Genomic DNA, 18,767 nt, shown 5'->3' with positions numbered 1-18,767 from the left:
CAAAACAAGGTGATGCTGTTGTTCGAGCCTTGTCTCCACGGACTTTTGTAGCAGGAGCAAACCGTACTGTTGATTCCTGGAAGCAACGAAATCAAAAGCCTCAAAGTTGACCCGTGACAGGAAAGAGCAAAGCAGGACCTATGGCGATACAAGTACACTTGACTACTAGGTACTATTCATTCCCGCCATTTTTACATGCGCCCAGACTGGCACCATTTCCACAAGAAATCATCACAACTTGGGCGCGCCGACCTGGCATGAGTAAACACAGAGGCACTGATCACCGTGGTAAGGTACAATCAAGTATCCACAAGCTTATATGTGTGCAATGTCCAAGCTGCAACAACTACCATATATTCATTACAGCCAGGATCATTGCAAGGGCTTGAGATATCAGTGAATCACATCAACTTCCCCGAGGTGCATGGACTGCGTACATGGGTACTAACCTACCTACCTACCTACCTACCTACATACCTACCTTTTGATGTGACTAGCACATGTAACAAGGCAATCAGACTATGCATTGTATATAATGGAAGGAGCACATAGTACATGTACGTACCTAACCTAGTATAGTAAATGTCCGGTACGGTGCACAGTACCTACTAATAACACGCCGAAAAGCCAGGGTCTAAATTGGGGTCACCTGACCGCGCGACACGCGACCAAGCTAAATACAAGCAAGGTACCATACGTTTGCTCAATCAAAGACGCGCTACGATTCATTCTCTCTACCAACCAAGTACCTTGCCTACACTGATCGAGGCGTGGGCAATTGGCAGACATAGCGCTTCGGAAGAGAAAAAAACAACAAAAAACTGGCAACTCAAGAGAAAATAAAAAGCAGCATATCACTAGATTGGCAGCTGAAACTCTAGAGTCAAGCTTTTTTTTATTATTTTTTATTTTCAACAACCATGCCCCGTGGAAAGTCATCAGCTTTTCCGCCAGGAATCGCTCGGGATGATTCGGACGATGAGCTTGGCTACGAAGACCATCCCTGGGAATGGATACATCAGTCACCTCCCGCCTCGCCGTCCAAGTCGGACGTGAATACCGAGTCCGCCCGCAAGCGGAAACGTGGCGATGGTCAGGGCAGAGTGGTTGGTGCGCGAATGGGCACCTTTGAATGTTATCTCGGCGAGGCCGTCCTGCTCAAGGCCGAGGGATCGCACGAGGCGTGGGTCGGCATCATTACCGAGTTCATCGAAGATGATGAGGATGGCGACAAGGCGGCAAACTTTCTCTGGTTCTCGAGTGAGAAGGAGATTAGAAGCAGAGAAAAGAAAAGGACTGACTACCTTCCGGTAAAGACCTTGTCCACCGCACAAAACCCTTCCCCGCCGCACCTACGAGCATGAATTGACTGCCTTCGCTAACATTTCCCATCTGCCGCCGGTAGAATGAGCTGTATCTTACCCCCAGCTTTGACGTCAACCCACTGGCCTCCATCAACGGGAAGGCATTCGTCATGTCACAGGAAAAGTTCCTAGAGAGATACCCCAATGGCAAAATACCGCGCAACTCGCCGGCGTACAACAAGACTTTTATTTGTCGACGAGGCTGCAATATGAGGACAACAACATACACGGATGAGTTTACATGGGAGGACATGTCTCACGGCAATGAAGAGGACCTGGTACCACTAATAGATTTCGTGGAATCAAAGACTAGAACGACCAGGAAGAAACGGAAGACAGACGCTGCTGCCCTGGAAGCTGCCTACGTAGCAGACGGCGGCGAACATGATGACAACGATGAAGATATCGACGATCCGGGACGCCAGGCAATCACTACCCCCCGGAAGCGGCAAAAGACTACCAAGCTAGTGACTCCGTCCAGCCGGAAAATTGTCCTCAAGAAGGCCCTGGAGTTCACCCCTCTGGGCACTCGTGTCCTATCCCCGAGCCACCACCAATCGTCGCCCTTTCAGGTGGCGCGTGCTCAATTGCACGTTGCTTCAGTGCCAACCAGTCTTCCGTGCCGGGAGTCGGAGTTCTCGCTCGTGTACTCTCACCTAGAAGCCGCTATCACCGATGGGTCTGGTGCCTGCATCTACATATCGGGCACGCCTGGTACTGGCAAAACAGCGACCGTGCGTGAGGTAGTGTCTAGATTGGATGATGCTGTACGTTCTGATGAGCTGGATGATTTCATATTCGTTGAGATCAACGGCATGAAGATTACCGATCCGCATCAATCCTATTCTCTACTTTGGGAAGCGCTGCGTGGCCAGCGCGTCAGCCCAAGCCAGGCTCTCGATCTTCTTGAGAGAGAATTCAATCACCCAAGCCCGAGACGAGTGCCTTGTGTGGTCCTCATGGACGAGCTCGATCAGCTGGTCACCAAGAACCAGAGCGTCATGTACAACTTCTTCAACTGGCCAGGTCTGCGACACTCGCGGCTTATTGTGCTGGCTGTGGCCAATACCATGGACCTTCCCGAGAGAACATTGAGCAACAAGATCAGCAGTCGTCTTGGGCTCACGCGAATCACGTTTCCCGGCTACAATCATGAGCAGCTGATGAAAATCATCCAGTCGAGATTGGAAGGAGTGCCAGGAAACATTGTCGAATCTGATGCAGTGCAATTTGCCAGCCGAAAGGTTGCTGCTGTCAGTGGTGACGCCCGGAGAGCACTTGACATTTGCAGACGAGCTGTCGAGCTGGCCGAGGCCGAGGTCAGGGGCGAAGGGACCGCTGAAGAACCGTCAACACCAAGCAAAAGGGCCAAGGACAAGGAGAACTCGGTGAAAGACCAGAAAAAAGGCACCAAGGGGAGAGTCACGATTGCAACAGTGAAGAGGGCCATTCATGAGGCTACATCAAGTCCTCTACAGCAGTACCTACGAGCTCTGCCGTATGCTTCCAAGCTCGTCCTGGCCGCGCTATCGGTCCGCAACCAGAGAACTGGACTGCCAGACAGTACATATGGAGATGTGCAAGAAGAGCTGAGACGAGCACTTGTTCTAGATTCGGGCAGCACACGAGTGAAATTACTGACAGGCAAGTCAGGTCTGGAACAGGAAGTGTCTCGACGAAAGCAAGATACCACGGGCATGACGAGAGCAATGGGAATCAGCGCGGCAGCAGTGGATTTGACTGGAGCCGGTATCATCATTCTGGAAGGCCAAAGACCAGAACGGCCTAGCAAGATAAGACTTGCTATTGGTGATGAGGAGATTAAACTGGCGTTTCGTGATGATCCTGAAATCAGAGCTCTGGGTATAGCATTTTAGTGTACAATGGTAGAAACCCTGGTTTTTGGGTAGGCAGTCTTTTACATGATGATACCCACCCCCGCTAAGTCGACAACGCCCTTTCTTCCTCTTCTCTGTTTCTGTCATGCCATCAATTGATATGTTGCATGCGCCAACGATTCTCGGCCACCAAGATGACTATAACACTCGCCATCACACAATTGAGCTCCGTCTAATACTTTTGTCGTCCCAGTGTGGGCTTCCACTCAAGCGGATGGGTTTCGGGAGTTGCGTCAGGATCTGGCTTCCAAATCTTGATCGTCTTGTCGGCTTCGCCGACGATTAGTCTGAGCCCAGTCTGGTCAAAGGTTGAGCTCATGATGCCTGCCTCGGCATCTAAAGACCCTGGCTGGGCAATCGAGTCCAGGGACTGATACCGATGTCCTGATTTCCAGTCCCAGAAGCACATGGAGCCATTATCACCTCCTGAGAACAGAACATCTTCATTTGCCGCAAGGGAATTGATAACAGCGTTGTGGCCGTCGAGGTTTTGCATAAAGGCACCCTCGGGACACTTCCACTGCTTGATGCTTCCAGTGCTCGCCGAAGCGAAAGTGAACTCGCTGGGATGGAGTGCCAGGGCGCGGACGCCCTTCTTGTGATGCGTCAGCACCCCCATTGTCTTTCCAGCTGCCAGGTCCCACATTCGAACGGTGGCATCAAGAGACGCGCTAATGATTTGGGGATCAGCCGGTTGAGTCTTGACATCGGCAACCGTCTGTTTGTGTCCGGACAGGACGTGCACGTTGGCCCTCGTCCGCATATCCCAGACTCGAACAGCACCGTCGCGACCACCAGTCACCAGAACATCTAGCGTTGGGTGCAAGGAAAGGGTATATACACCACTCAGATGCCCGTGGTAGTGCCGTATTACTTTGTTCGTTTCCAAGTCCCAGCACTTGACCATCTTATCCTCGCCGCAGGAGAAAAGGTAAGGGTGGCGGGGAGAGACGGCCAGTCCTCGCACCGTCGAGATGTGGCCGGTCAGCGTGAGTCTGAGGTTTCCCGTGGCAAGGTCCCAGATTTTGATGGTCCGATCTCCGGCACCACTAGCAAACCATTGGTTTCCAGGCTCGACAGCCAAGGCCCTCACCCAACCCAGATGCCCTGATATAACTCTCATCAGCTTCCATGGCGGATGCCAGTCGGGTTTGATCTGATGTGTGGCTTGAGCGCGCGCGACGCTCAGTTGGTTCTGGGGCTGTTCCCCAGAGTGCGTCGTTGACGAGGTAAATGTCTGCTTAGTCCTCTGCACCAGAGCAGTCGATGCGCCTGTGGCTTGCGATGATGAAGACGATGGCGTCGTTTTCTCGGCGATACCCTCGATTAACTTGAGCGTCCTTTGTTCCTCGGCAGCCGGCGCGCCCTCGCCAATTGGAGCCTTGGTCTTCTTCTTTCTAGCAGTCATGGCATTAGCCTGCTTTGCAGCAAGCGCAGCGGGGAGTTCCTTGAGGTCTGCATATTCTGCGTGGAGCCGTACAGAAATCGCCTCCTTCTCCAGATCCGCATCAGTGCTCAGCTTCTGTCGCTTCCTTCCTTCAGCACCAAGTCCCGCCGTAGAGAAGAGAGTTTTTGATTTCCGTGCGTTGCTGAGAACGAGCGACTCGAGATCCGGCATGGTGGGCGTGCGCGGGCAAGGTCGACGCGCCGCAGATGGTCCCCGTAGTAGAACTCGCGTCGGGAAGAGGCAATAGAATGAATGAATGGGGTGGGCAAGCAAGTTGAAGGTACGAAACGGAGATGGCGCTTTGGTGTCTCGGTCTCCTAATACAAATTTGCACCGGTCGAGAGGCGACACACGTGTTTTGGAGAAAGCAAAAATTGAAAAAAAAAAAAAAAAAAAAGTTGAAATGTTGATGTAAAGCTAACGCTGAGGGAGCTGTTGTCAAAGAACCAATCTGGGGTCAATCACACAGAGGCTGGCGGCGCGATGGAGCAGGCCAAAAGCAGTCATTAAGTTTTAGTTATTGGACGGATAGTGAGCAACCCGTTACATGCATATACCCTATTCTGTAAATGCACAAATCAACCTTAGGTACCTTGGGTACCTCATACTGGTGCTACACATGCGAGTGGGGGCACGGCATTGATGTTTGCGTGTACTTGGTTACCTGAGTCGGTATAAAAGTAAACTGAATGCTGTAAAGGACTTCTCTTGTTTCCCTTTCACCATTACGCCTTACTTGATAATTACCAGCATCATTCGAGAGAAAAGGTTTCCCCATTGAAAAGAAAATCATTCGCCGTCAGGATTTCTTCCTCCGTCAGCAAACTCCCCATCTCTGGGTTCCACTCTTTCCGTTTGCGAGATAGAGAGAGAGAGAGAGAGAGACAACTTACCTTATTATTGGAGCTGTTTCTACCTCTCTGTCTCTAGCTACATTACCTACACGAGAGCATAGGAGCACGGCGGCTCTCGTCATTTCCAGGTGCCCCCCTCACCTGCTGCTAGTAGCAAACTCTTGAGGCTTTTCAAGTAGACACAAGCATGGATCCGGACAGATCCAAATTCGCAATACATGCGGCAGCTCGGGAGGGAAAGGGTAAGTGTCTAGTTCATAAACCTGTAACATACCCAGTCACTCGTAGCTGCAAACCATCGCTGACACGTTTACTTCAAAGTCACCGTTGTTGAGTCGCTCTTGAACGTAGGATACATACCTCACTCCATTTATTTCGTAGAAAACTCCGAATTCACTTTAACACACTTCCTCGCTCTTATAGGCCGACCCAAAGCAGGCGCGGCACAAGGATGACGATGGACGGCTTCCTATCCACTGGGCCGCATCGTCAAATCAACCCGAGATTGTCCAATTGCTTGCACAGCAGAAGCAATTTGACCCGGACGTCGAGGTAGGACTCCAGGGAACCTGCATAGGAAGAACCGAGATCGGGTTTGCCAAGGACACTTGAAACTGAACATGGAGACAGGATGACAGCGGTTGGACACCGCTAATGATCGCCGCCAGCGTCAAGGACGCAGAGAAACTAGTGGCCATGCTCCTGGGTTGGGGAGCAGATGTGAACCAGACGAGTAAGTATTGTCCGTCCACATCGTGATTCCATGCTGGAGAGTAAGTCCTAGCTGACACTTTGAATAGATAATAGCGGGCAGGTGAGCTTTTGTACACTGTGGCTACTTCATCCCTCTCCCTCTCTCCTCCCCTTTGTCTTCTTCATTTTCATTCAAAGGGGTCTCCATCGCTCACTGCAAAATCCAGACTGCGTTGCATTTCGTATCTTCCAAGAACAACATCGATGTAGCCCATATGCTATTTGACGCCAAACCGCCAGCCTCGGCCAGAGTAAGAGATAAACGCGGCCAATATCCTTTGCACCGTGCTGCTGCCGTGGGATCGGTTCCGATGATCAACCTTCTGACGAAGAACAAGTCACCCTTGAACGCCACGGATAGCGCAGGCTACACAGCTCTGCACCATGCAATTGCAGAAGGTCATGGTAAGGACCACCGAAGTCATGTAAGGGATAGATAGTAAGGCCGTGTATGCTGACACGCCGCCAGGTGCTGCTGCAGTGGCGCTGATCAAGGCTGGAGCCGAAACCGACAAGAAGGACGCGGATGGGTTCTTGGCCTTGGACCTGGCCCCTGACAAGGAAGTAAGTCATCACTGGCCCTTATACAAGCTTGTTTGTTATGATTACTGGTGGACTAATACTTCCAAAGGTGCGCAAGTACATCGAGAGGGAGGCAGAGAATGAGGGCATTGACTTGTAGGCTGCTTCCAGCTTGTATTGTAGACCAGAGGTCATCTATTATGGACAGGGGAAGAGAAGGAAAACAAACGGCGCTGTTGAAGAGAGAGGAGAGAATGAGGGAAAGAAGGGGGTCGTATCGGCGGCGACATTTGTCAGCGCTCGCCTAGAAGCTGGGTAATAATAGCTACAATAATCAAGCTCATTTGTGGGTGCGCTCGACTAAGTCTCTGTACATGGCTTTGACGTCTTGGACATCAGCACGGAGTTCCTCCACCATCTCACTCTTCTCTCCCAGCATTTCCAAGGTAGTCTGATACCTATCGTTGATATCTGCAACCTCCTTCTCCAGAGCCTCCACCCTCGTGTTGGCTGCCTTGCCTGTTTCCACATCCTTCATGAGCGTCACGATCTCACTCCGGGCCTCATCCCGCTGACTTGTAATTCTGGTCAATTCCTCCTTAGCGGCAACCTTTTCGCTCTCCAAGCGACGAATGGCGGCACTCATTCTCTCTACCAGCTGGACGGAAGGACCCGCGGCAATCGTTGACACCGAGACCATGTCGTGGAGAACATTCTGCGGCGAAGCGACCGTCTCGGCCCCATCAAACATGTCCTCCTTGTCGAGGGGATGAGTGGGTGAGGTGATTTGCTCAAGGTGGCTCAAGATTGACGGTGGTGTGCCGCCTGACTGGGTGGATGGCATGGAAAATAGCGACGGACGTGGCTGTTGCGAAGGCCGTCGTGCTGACACCAGCCTCTCGTTGGGGCTGACGTCTCCGTTATTACTAGATGGCGCCGATGTCTTTCGAAGCTTGGTGGGGACGTTCTGGAGACCGAGGAAGTCGCTGCTGTATGCCCGCTGCGGCGCAGATAACAGAGGGGAAGCTGGTCGGCTTGTCTGCAGGGCAACTTCGTCGAGCCATGGGCGGCGCTCTACTCCCACCTTATCTAAAGAGTCTTGCCTAGTGACCAGTTGCTGTTTCTCAGCCTCGGCTTTTGCTTCGGCCAGCGCCTTTTCTGCTTCTTCTGCACGCTTCCGCAACGACTCGAGCTGAGCCCGGTGATTGGAAAGATCCTGTTGCACATTGGGAAGTTGAGTTTTTGCTTCTTCCAATTCTTCCTCTTGGCGTTTTACACGAGCGGCCTTTGTTTTTCTCTATTCAGCACTCTACCCGTGTTGTGTGAGTTTTGGAATAAACTTACCGATTCTCGGGCCTTTTTCCTCATGTCCGACTCTCTTCGCAATGCTTCATCCCTCTCTTTCTCGAGATTCGCTGTCCTCGCAAGCAGGGAGGCTTCCATTCCTTGCCAATTCTCGCTAGCTATCGAGTACTGCGTTTGCAACGTCTCGATCTGTCGCAGCAATTTGGCTTGAGCATCACCCACAGCACCAGTGGAGGCTTCCTCGGCAGTAGCTCGAAGGGCTTCCAACTTACTCTCAAGGATCTGGACTTCGCCCTTGAGCTCCAGCTCAACCGCCCGGGCTCGCTCCGCGGTACGTTCGGCATTTTCGCGCAAGTCATTCGCAGTGGCTTTGGCCTTATCTGCAGCCAACGTTTTCTCGACCTGCATGGAAGCAATTGTATCTTCGAGTTCCTTGATCTTGCCTTGATGATTTTCCCTAGCCTCATTATTGATTTTTGCTGCCATGCTCTTTGCACGTTCGGAAGCCTCTTCAAGTTGTGCCCTCAGGTCTGATATCGTCGCGTCCTTTGTCGAAACAGTGGTCTTGACACGATCCAAATCCCTCCTCAGTTGAGTAATGGTCTTTTGAGACTCATCATTTGCCTTTCTATCTTCATCTATACCACGGATGGTATCGCGGAGATTGAGCAGCTCGGCCTCTGCCTTTTGGCGCCACATCTTCTGCTCATTCAATTCCTTCTCTTCGGCTGTGATTTGTGCTCTCAACTTCTTAATAACAGCACGAAGTTTCTGTTCGTTGCCGGCGAGTTTGTTTCCCTCCTCCATTAGTTGTGCCACTTGTTGATCCTTTTCGGCTATCCGTTTCTCCAAGCTGCCCGAGGCGGCGGCTGATCCATCCTTTCTGGCAGACTCGCTCGCCTCTCGAGCGAGATACTGAAGCTTGGCCTGGAGAGCATCGACCCGTTCCACCTGGCTATGCAACTCCTCCTGGTGCTGACTTTGCAGCTCTTCCAATGTCCTTTCCAGGTCGGCAATGCGCTTCTCATAAAGATCCAACGAAGAGACAATCTTCTCGCTTGTAGAAACAGATACTTGCACCGTCTCCTCCTTGGTCGAAGACGTGCCGATGGGTGCTGGCGATGCTACGCTTGGTTGTTCCTGCTGCTGCACTGAGTCTCCGACTTGACTCGAAGTCACAGGCAAGTCAGCTTCCTTCACCGGCGCAGCGAGCTCATTTGCTGGCTGGTCCTCGATTCCATTGGCAGTTTGGCTGATGTGGCGTGGGTCGCCAACGCGCTCATCCCTGGAGAGACTGGTTCGCGGAGACGAGGCGACGACCGGCGGGGGCGAATTCACTCTGGATAGGTCTGAGCTAGGGCGGGGACTCTGATTTGCGGAGGAGAGCTCGGTGGATGGTCGTCCTGGAGAGGCTTCAGATTTCGGGGTGGCGGTGCCGCCAGCGTTTTTGGCAGCTACTGCCCTAGCCAGCCTCTCTTGCAGTCTGTCGTTGGCACTCTTCGTGGGCGTCGAGTTAGGCTTGGGCGGTGATGCGACAGTGGCAGCGGTGGTTGAGGGAGCATTGGGTTGTTTCGGGGCTGGCTCTTCTTCGGCAAGTATATTGTCAAGTCTGGCCTCGACACCAGCGACAGCCTGGGACAGGAAAGAGCCCCATCGCGACCCTTTGTTCGGTGCAGCCATGTCGAAGCTATGGAATCAACTGTCGTGGGCAAGCTCGGTGGTGCTACTTGTGCATTGCATTGTTGTTGTTGTTGTTGTTGTGATGGACTGCTCAGCACCACTGTTAAAATGGCAGAGTGTGCAGGCGCAGTAGTGTCTTGGATCAACCAGCTGGGCCGGGTTTGGGTGTGGGCAGCGAGGTCGCACGTCCGTCCTGGTGCCTGTAATGAACAAGTGGTGTGCCGCTGCTTGGCAGCAAGAGCAATATGGAAAGTACTCGCAAGAAATGAACAAGTGTGTTCACCTGGAGGCGTCGTAGGGGCTTGGGAGTTGTCGTGTCCGTCCCAGGTCAGTAAATGACAGTGTCACAATACAGCCTTGTTGTTTCTCCTTGGCAATCTCGAACGGAAGGGCGAATAGCTAATGCGGAGGTACTCTGGTAGCTTGCGTGGATATGCGGCTCGAAAATGGCCAGAAGGACGAAGAGGGAGAAGAGCGAATCCTCTTCGCAATGGCGCTGTGTATTCGATACGGCAGAACAAAGTGGCACAGGTGGCAGTTACTTTAGACGTGTAGCGGTTGACGTTGGAAGCGATCCGGACCGCGAATTCTCAACGTCACGGTGGTTAAACAACAAAAGTGTAAGCTGGCACTTGAGATTGCGCCGCGCTGCCTACCTTAGATAGGCCGGATTGATTGATTGATTGATTGGCGTGCTTAGTGGTACCTGTACCTGGGCGCGCCTTTAGGCAATTAAATCAATTGCTTGATTGCGGCGTCTTGGGCGTGTGCCTGCCTTTCGAGCGAGGCGTGCACGTACCTTGGATTGACGTAGGTAGGTACCTCCCTCGCGGCTGTCGGCTCCAGGGGCGCTGGGATCCATCGCGTCTAAGTCGCTTGACTGCCGCCGCTATGCCTGGGATTGCGTGGCGCGCGCCAAGCATGGCCCAGGTTCAAGTTCTCAATTGTTAGAGGTGCTCGGGCAGTACGCAGTAGCCGCATTTTCTAGGCCAATGTGTACTTCTGAGTGTTTCTGCACTATTTTTGTGCAATTCGCTCTCCCTGTCTCGGCTACCTAGCTGAAAGCAGACAGCGTGCCAAGGAATCTTGATCATGCAATATTGAGAGTGAGCCAGAGGAGCATATTTGCAGCCACCAAAAAAAAAACAAAAAACACCTGTTGTTGTACAGAAAATCGTCTTCTTGTCCGGTCGTACTACTTCAACTGGCTGGATTCGCTTTTCAGTCAGGAGGATCAATGCTTTGTAAGCTTGGGCACTGAAGGCACTCGGTTTGTCGGCAGTCGGATGTCTCGGTGTCTGGTGGGGTTTTCAGTTACACCCAGTGTCGAATCGCATCATTACCGACGATGCAACAGCGCAGATATCAATGTTAATGGAATGACTGGACATTCATTACTCTGGTCACTCATCGTTGAGGCTCTTGCTAAATTGCTGTCTGCATCGATTCTCAAGCAAAGTCAGTCGTTGAGCCTCGGGTTTCTTTCCTTTCAGTTGTTACCCCCCCTCCCTCTCTTTTAAACCTTGGCTAAGCATGGTAGAAGAAATCTACATACTTCATTTATTAGCACGTGTATTGTAAACGCAACGGCGCGCACCTGCATTGGACTACGCATACAAATACTGCAATGAATTCTTTACACTAGGTACATTATTGATTGCAGCACCGGGGGCTCCATCGAAAACGTTTTCACAGTAAACCTTGTATCCTCGTATTGATGGCTGGTAGGCAGTGACCTAGGTTTTGAGATATTATTTACACACAAAGACATACCAAAAATTGACATCCGGGACGCCATTATACCGATATATACATGGGTACAACAATACATCCCGGACTTTCTTCTCCTTCCAACCAGCAATCTCTAGTACCACATAATACTTGCAGACTTGCTTGCGCATTGCATATCGCCGACGCCTCCGCCGCCAAACACACGTAAGATCAATTCTTCTCAGTCGCCTTTTCCAGCTCCTCGTGCTCCTCCTCCCTCATCTCCGGGAATTCTTCTACCAGACAATACGTTCAAGCAATCGACATCCTGCCGAGCGTGCGCAAAAGCCGCGCATCTCCGGAGTCATGCTGGACTCTATCCTCAGTGCCCTCTCTTTTCCGTACCACGAACCCCGGGAGGGCTACTGGGGCGACAAGACAGTCACCCTGAATTTTTGCGAGGAGGACTATGTCATCAGCTACTACTGTGCCGAATTCTGCAACGTGAGTGAAGCCCCAACCCCCTCCGCCGCCGCCGCCGCCACCGCAGGTCACCTCGTCTTCGGCTAATTCACGCCCGTGTCTGTCATTGCTCTATAGACCTTGACAAATCTCCTTTTTATCTGGCTCGGTCTGAAAGGGATTAGAGACTGCCTCAAGTATGGCCATCCCGCCATCTTTGTCGTCGCCTTTATAGGCTACATGGTTGTCGGCACTGGTTCGACCTTGTTTCACGCTACGTTGAAATACCCCATGCAGCTGGTTGATGAGCTCTCCATGATATATACAACTTGTCTCATGTGCTTTGCCACGTTTTCCTATCGGAGGTCTCGCGTCTTCTCCATCCTGCTCGGAGCGGCTCTCACTGGGCTGGCATGGTTCATCACGGCACGATACTACCACACCAAAGATCCACAATTCCACCAAGACGCCTACGCCGTTCTCACGGCCGTCGTGGTCTTCTCAAACATGTGGATTATGGAGAAGTCTGTCCGCCCGGCCCTGGAGAAGCGCCAACAAGAACGCTCGCCAGCATCCCGCGTGCCTACGGCGGATGCCATCATCAAGGACATGTGGATTCTTGTGGCTACTGGTATGTCTATATAGTAGTGCTGCCGCACACTCATTCATCCCTGCCGGTTTCGAAGAGATCTTCTAATCTCAATGAAAGGTCTTACAATATTTCTGGGCGGATTTCTAATTTGGAACCTCGACAACGTCTACTGCAGCACGATCCGCCCCTGGAGGCACAATCTAGGACTTCCTTGGGCTGTGGTTCTAGAAGGTCACGCTTGGTGGCATCTGATGACTGGAATCGGAGGTGAGTAGCGTTCGATACACAAAAACCCCTGGCTGCAGCATCTTTGAGGCCGGTGGAAAGCCGCGCGACCTGTTTACAGATGACTGACGTTGTGGCCCAGCGTACTATTACATTACCTGGAGAATATGGATCCACCGCTGCATGGACGGCAATGAAGACAAGTTCCAACTCAATTGGCCGTCCGTCTTTTCGATCCCAGAAGTTGTCGCAGCAGACAAAATATCGACCCAATTAAATGGAAAGAAAACTGCATGATATAGGAAGCAACGGGGAGGGAGAGCAATACTGCAAAGACTGGGCTGAGGCATCACGATTAGATTATAGATAGGTTCTGAAAAAAATCAAAAAATCAATAGACGTATAAATCAAAATGCTCTCAAGTATATGTAGAGTATTGTGTCACACAATCGGCGAGCGTGCATCTGGCATGGTGGACACCAAGATGTGAGTGTCGAGGCAATGTAATGCATAGGTAGGTAGGTAGGTAGGTAGCAGCAAGCAGCTAGTATTCTATCGGTAATAAGCACGAACTTCAAACATTGGGTGGGAGGCTCATCTTATGACGTACCTGTACTATCATGTACCGGAAGAAGCAAAAAAACTAACTAAAAAAAACTAACCCGACAATCCGTTCTCCTGAATTGCTTCTCCAGCTGCACGTAACAAATGCAAGTTTTCTTTCCGGCTTTTCCCAAGTCGCATCGTTGTGGAAATCCTTCCTCAAGTTGCAGATATACGTGTACGTACATTCTCAACTTTCTGCATCTCCATGGTGGTGGTATGGATCTCGTGCAAATACCTACTACGCTCGAGTCATCGTACATACCCACCACTGGGTTGACAAGTAATCATGTACCTTGCCGATTTCTCACTCATGCAACGTACAATTATTGGTCGATATGAACCTGGAGGCTTGTCGTTCAATATCAGATATTCTCGTTAGATCAGACTTCTGATGGTTTTGCTTTAGAGACTTGGTAATTTGTGTTTTCCATACATTTGATATCCCTCCAAATCGCTCCATCATCCCCTTTGGGCTGCCCCGGGCCTCTTTTGGGCTCTTCTCTGATTTGGCTGCAGTCAGGGGGGCCCACCAAAATAGCACCAGGCGCACGCTACCTACATACCGTGGGTACATCAACCAACCTACATTTCGTGGCCATAAGTTAGGTACCTCGACAACCCATTGAAGCCAGCCGACATTACTACAAGTACTAGGTAAGGTACCGATTTGACCTACGCACCCTCCATCCAGCCAGCCTCCAAGCACGGGTGGTCAAAGACGTCCGCCCAGTCAAGGCATTCAACATTCAGCTCCCACCCCCCCCACGCACAGGCAGACTGAGCGAGCAACCTACCAAACAACCTGCCCGACCCATTTGCGACCATTGACACTGCCGTCGCTTCGGTCTTCCTGCATTGGCATGCCGCTGCGCTCTGTTCCGATCGCATCTCGAGGACCTTGGTAGCACGCTGGTCTTGTCCCGAGTGACATAACCCTTCCTTGGAGCTTCAGGGGGCCCAATCGTGTGAGACGCCCAACTCCAGGAAGATCAGACAACCACCCGCAAACCCCCTATCGCTCAACTGCCCACCTTCCTTTCGTTTACAGACCGGCTTCATATCGACATCATGGGCTTCCTTGGCGTCTACAAGGCCATCTACGACTATGAACCCCAGAGTGAAGGCGAGCTGGCCATCACCGAGGGTGACATCCTCTACCTCTTAGAAAAGGACGGCGATGATGACTGGTGGAAGGCCAAGAAAAAGGCAAACGCGGATGACGAGGACGAGCCCGTCGGATTAATACCCAACAACTACGTTGAACAGGTAGGTACATGGAATAAAATCAATCATCACCTTGCCAGTCTTTCCTCGTCACAGCATGTCGAGAAACTAAAATGCGCTGCAGGCCCCCATAATCACCCAAGCTCGTGCCCTGTACGACTACACCCGCCAAACCGACGAAGAGGTCTCCTTCTCCGAAGATGCCAAGCTACAGATTTATGATAACTCGGATCCCGACTGGATTCTCGTAGGGACCGACGGCGACTTCGGTTTTGCCCCTTCCAATTATATTGAAGTTGCCGACGGCGCCGAAGACGCAGAGCCCGAGCCGGCACCTGCACAGGAACCCGTTGCCCCTCCGCTTCCCCCATCTCTGCCAGTGCGCCCACCTGTAGAGGAAGAACCAGAAGAAGAGCCGCAGAGCCCACCCCTTCCCGTGCGGCAACCCTCGGTAGCCTCTGAGCCAGCACCCGCCGCCCCGGCACCCGCTGCCGCGCTGGCCGGCGTCATGCAGGCCAGGACTTCCACCCGAGCGCCAACGCCTCCTCCCATTGCCGTGCCTCCGCGTCGGCAGTATATCTCGGAGGAGTCGGAAGACGAGCCGAGTCCAGCACTGCCCGTTCGCCCGCGATCCTTATCGGCCATTTCCAATGACCAATCCCTCCACTCCCCGCCACCGCAGAGGACCAGTAGCCGGAGGCAGAGGGCCTATGACGACGAAGTGCCAGAAGGCTCCCATGGCCGCATTGCACCTGGTGGCTTCCACATGTATAACATCAATGAAATGGTTTCAGTCATGGGAAAGAAGAAGAAGATGCCAACCACCCTGGGCGTGAATCTGAAAACCGGTGTCATCCTGATTGCGCCCGAAAAGGCCTCGGATGGGCCCACTCAGGAATGGACCGCCGATAGGATGACACACTACTCGCGAGAGGGCAAACATGTCTTTTTGGAGCTCGTGCGGCCCAGCAGAAGTATTGACTTTCACGCCGGAGCTAAGGACACGGCTGCCGAAATTGTCAGTGCGCTGGGGGAACTGTCTGGCGCCATCCGAGCCGAGGGGCTCCGGGAAGTCATCATGGCCGGCACAGGACAGACGATTCAGAAGAGGGGAACTGTACTCTACGATTTCATGGCCCAAGGAGATGACGAGGTCACCGTCGGCGTCGGCGACGAGGTTATAGTAGTCGACGACACGAAGAGTGATGAATGGTGGCAAGTCCGACGACTTAAGAATGGCAAAGAAGGAGTTGTCCCGAGCAGCTATATCGAAATCACAGAGACACTCGCGTCCACAGTCACCTCTTCGACCACTGGCATCAATGCGGGACGCTCTAGCGTGAAGCAGAACAGGCTGGAGGAGGAGCGCTTGACAAGGGAGGCTTTGAAGCGGGAACCACAAGCAGTAGAGGTAGGACCTGGAATGCGTTTGCCCGAAAGAAAAAGTAGCTTGTCAGCCGTGAACATTGGTAACCAAAATGGCCAGCAGCAGAACAACCGATCCGGTGGCAAATCATCCTCCAAGTCGAGTAAGTATCTGTTTAAGCGTGCCATGTACACAATCAGCTTGATTTTCTTGTGTATACTGACCATGATACAGAACCCGACCCCGCCAAGGTGCGAGTCTGGACGGATCGCAGCAAGTCCTTCAGTGTCGAGGCTCAGCTCCTTGGCGTAAAGGACGGCAAAATAAACCTCCACAAGGTTAATGGCGTCAAAATTGCTGTTCCAATTGCAAAGATGTCCGCCAAGGATCTTGAATATGTCGAATTGATTACTGGTATCTCGCTAGATGAAGATCGACCACTATCGGACGTGAAACGGGCGCAGTCTACGAGACAGCAGGCGCCGAGAGGGGACTCGTCATCCAGAGTCGGCGCCTCTGTGGACAAGCCTGAGTATGACTGGTTTCAATTCTTCCTCTCCTGCGACGTGGCTGTGGGACTTTGCGAAAGGTACGCGCAGGCCTTTGCCAAGGACTCCATGGACGAAACCGTGCTTCCCGATGTGGATGCCAGTGTCCTTCGAAACCTGGGTTTGCGCGAAGGCGACATCATCAAGGTCATGCGCTACCTGGACAAGAAATTCGGGCGCGATGCGAAGAAGAGAGGCGTCAGCTTTGCAGGCGATGAGGATGGCGAGGCCGGCTCGGGTGGGCTGTTTTCAGGACCCGGAGGAACCCTGCGGAACAATACTCGAAAAGGAAGGCCGGCTCCTGCAACCGAAACAAACAATACAGTTGATCCCAAGGCGTTCTCCAAAGAGACGGGTGCTGATGCCGCTGCTGCAGCATCGTCGCCAACCGCCAAGAGACCCAATGCAGGCGAGAAGGGCACTGCCGGAGGATTTGATGATGATGCCTGGAGTGTTAAGCCTTCCAAGACGCCAGAACCTCAGGCAACACAACCTGCCCCGGCGCCAGTAGCAGCACCGGCACCGGCACCGGCACCGGCAGCACCTGAACAGCCAAAGCCTCCCGCGCTGTTAACACAAGCCATGCAAGATCTCTCGCTGCTGTCGAAGCCCCTTGAGCCAGAGAAGATGGAACCACCTCCCCCTCCGCCACAAGTCATCCAACCGCCGCCTCAGTCTGTATCTCAGCAACAGGCTGCAACTGCACAAGTTCAGCAAGGTGCCTCGCCCGCATTTTTCTCGGGCCTGGCACCACAGCAGACGGGCTTGGCAGCAATGCCTACCGGCCAGCCCCTAGGCTTGGGACTAGGTGGCAGTCGGCAGCGGCCCCTCGCACCTCAGATGACACAAGGCCAGCCGGGCTTGGTACCGCCGCCGCCGATGCGACCGCTTTCTGCTCCCCAGTCTGCGCAGCCCAGCGGGTTTGCACCACCGCCCCTGCAGCCGCAGATGACGGGGTTTGCGCCCTCGGGCCAGAGCATGAACGACCTCAACCAGCAGAGACTTCAGCAGCAGCAGCAGCAGTTCATGGGCGGCTTCCAGCCACAGCAGACGGGGCAGGGCATGATGGGTTACAACACTGGGCCTGGTGGCCAGCAAGCCATGGCCCCTCAACCCACAGGATACAACCCCGGCAGCCAGTTCATGCAACCGAACATGACGGGCATGGCCCCGTTGCAACAATTCTCGCCCATACAGAACCAACCCACGGGCTTCCCAGGGGCCTTCAATGCCGGCCAGCAGCCACCGCAGCAGATAGCTCAGCCCACTGGTGTGAATTCGTTCTTGCCGCCAGCCATGGAACCCCAGAGAACCGGTATGCCACAGATGCAGACTGGTCTCCAACCGCAGCAGACTGGATTCGGTGGAGGTTTCGGACAGGGCTTCAATTCGAACTTAAACAATCAGAGCGGCCAGACCCCGGCCGTTGCTCCCTTGCAGCCACAACCCACGGGACCAGCCCCTCCGGTACGGTTCGGCGTCCCAGAGAAGATCCAACCGCAGGCTACCGGCCGGCGTGCGAATCTCTCACAAGCAAGTAAGTTGCTGGCATTTCTTTAATCCTACAGAGTATAGCAGCTAACCATGGCATAAATAAAACAGCCCCGCAAAACCCATTTGGTTTTTAATGCTCTAATGGCTTGCAAAATAAAGCTATCAGGAGTGTGATACGGCGCAAACCCTTTATCTAGACTTGATTGATAGACGAGTATTGCCGCAGCTCAGGAAGCTTGAACATTGCTAAAGCAGGGTCCCTTTTTCCGACGACAGTCCGATGTAGTGGAATCAATGATCAAGTGAATTACATTGAGCTTTAATTCAACCGTTGGGACGTTTTTCCGTTTCTCCCCTCTTTTTGGAGTACTGGGGGAGGAGCCTATCGACCGGTTGGAAATGAAGACAGGCAAACCAAGCTATTGATGAATATGGAGAGAAACTCAGTGGGTTGATGACTGGGCCACGTGCAGAGGTGCCTAGCTGTACATAAAGTCTTCTATATACAATATCTATATATTTGTTTCTAGCTAGTCGAGGTATGATTCCGTAGCATATCTTGCCAGGCAATATGGGCCGATAACTCTCTCTGCCTTTGAGCATGGTTCCCATGTGCTTTCCGAAAGGAGAAGTGAGGCATTGTAAAATCTCACATTGTCTTCCTTCTCAAAAACACGGAATTGCATTTGAAGCACAGGCTATGAAAGATGCGTGATC

General features: G+C 52.6%; 6 protein-coding genes across 6 annotated transcripts; 4 read left to right on the top strand and 2 right to left on the bottom strand.

Moving 5' to 3' along the window:
• Positions 1-920: 920 nt before the first annotated feature.
• On the top strand, positions 921-3,241 carry PFICI_00635 (uncharacterized protein; the record flags this gene model as incomplete). Its single annotated transcript, XM_007829216.1, has 2 exons — positions 921-1,310; positions 1,406-3,241. The coding sequence occupies 2 exons, from the start codon at positions 921-923 to the stop codon at positions 3,239-3,241; spliced, it is 2,226 nt and encodes a 741-aa protein (XP_007827407.1).
• Positions 3,242-3,434: 193 nt separating this feature from the next.
• PFICI_00634 (Pre-mRNA-splicing factor prp46) lies at positions 3,435-4,880 on the bottom strand (the record flags this gene model as incomplete). The annotated part of the gene is made up of 1 exon (XM_007829215.1): positions 3,435-4,880. The coding sequence occupies one exon, from the start codon at positions 4,878-4,880 to the stop codon at positions 3,435-3,437; it is 1,446 nt and encodes a 481-aa protein (XP_007827406.1).
• An 870-nt stretch (positions 4,881-5,750) lies between these two features.
• On the top strand, positions 5,751-6,998 carry PFICI_00633 (uncharacterized protein; the record flags this gene model as incomplete). Its single annotated transcript, XM_007829214.1, has 8 exons — positions 5,751-5,805; positions 5,885-5,910; positions 5,987-6,115; positions 6,194-6,296; positions 6,364-6,377; positions 6,484-6,721; positions 6,786-6,880; positions 6,948-6,998. 8 exons carry the CDS (start codon positions 5,751-5,753, stop codon positions 6,996-6,998), a joined length of 711 nt encoding a protein of 236 aa, XP_007827405.1.
• A 180-nt stretch (positions 6,999-7,178) lies between these two features.
• PFICI_00632 (uncharacterized protein) lies at positions 7,179-9,823 on the bottom strand (the record flags this gene model as incomplete). The annotated part of the gene is made up of 2 exons (XM_007829213.1): positions 7,179-8,123; positions 8,183-9,823. The coding sequence occupies 2 exons, from the start codon at positions 9,821-9,823 to the stop codon at positions 7,179-7,181; spliced, it is 2,586 nt and encodes an 861-aa protein (XP_007827404.1).
• Positions 9,824-11,899: 2,076 nt separating this feature from the next.
• On the top strand, positions 11,900-12,862 carry PFICI_00631 (uncharacterized protein; the record flags this gene model as incomplete). Its single annotated transcript, XM_007829212.1, has 3 exons — positions 11,900-12,037; positions 12,134-12,626; positions 12,705-12,862. The coding sequence occupies 3 exons, from the start codon at positions 11,900-11,902 to the stop codon at positions 12,860-12,862; spliced, it is 789 nt and encodes a 262-aa protein (XP_007827403.1).
• Positions 12,863-14,486: 1,624 nt separating this feature from the next.
• Positions 14,487-18,184, top strand: PFICI_00630 (uncharacterized protein; the record flags this gene model as incomplete). The annotated part of the gene is made up of 4 exons (XM_007829211.1): positions 14,487-14,684; positions 14,767-16,171; positions 16,243-18,093; positions 18,159-18,184. 4 exons carry the CDS (start codon positions 14,487-14,489, stop codon positions 18,182-18,184), a joined length of 3,480 nt encoding a protein of 1,159 aa, XP_007827402.1.
• Positions 18,185-18,767: the final 583 nt, after the last annotated feature.

The sequence above is a fragment of the Pestalotiopsis fici genome (genome assembly GCF_000516985.1).
Source record: "Pestalotiopsis fici W106-1 unplaced genomic scaffold PFICI_Scf_1, whole genome shotgun sequence".
Taxonomy (NCBI): Eukaryota; Fungi; Ascomycota; class Sordariomycetes; order Amphisphaeriales; family Sporocadaceae; genus Pestalotiopsis; species Pestalotiopsis fici.
The sequence above is the reverse complement of the archived record's forward strand: the minus strand, read 5'-3'. Positions and strand labels throughout refer to the sequence as shown.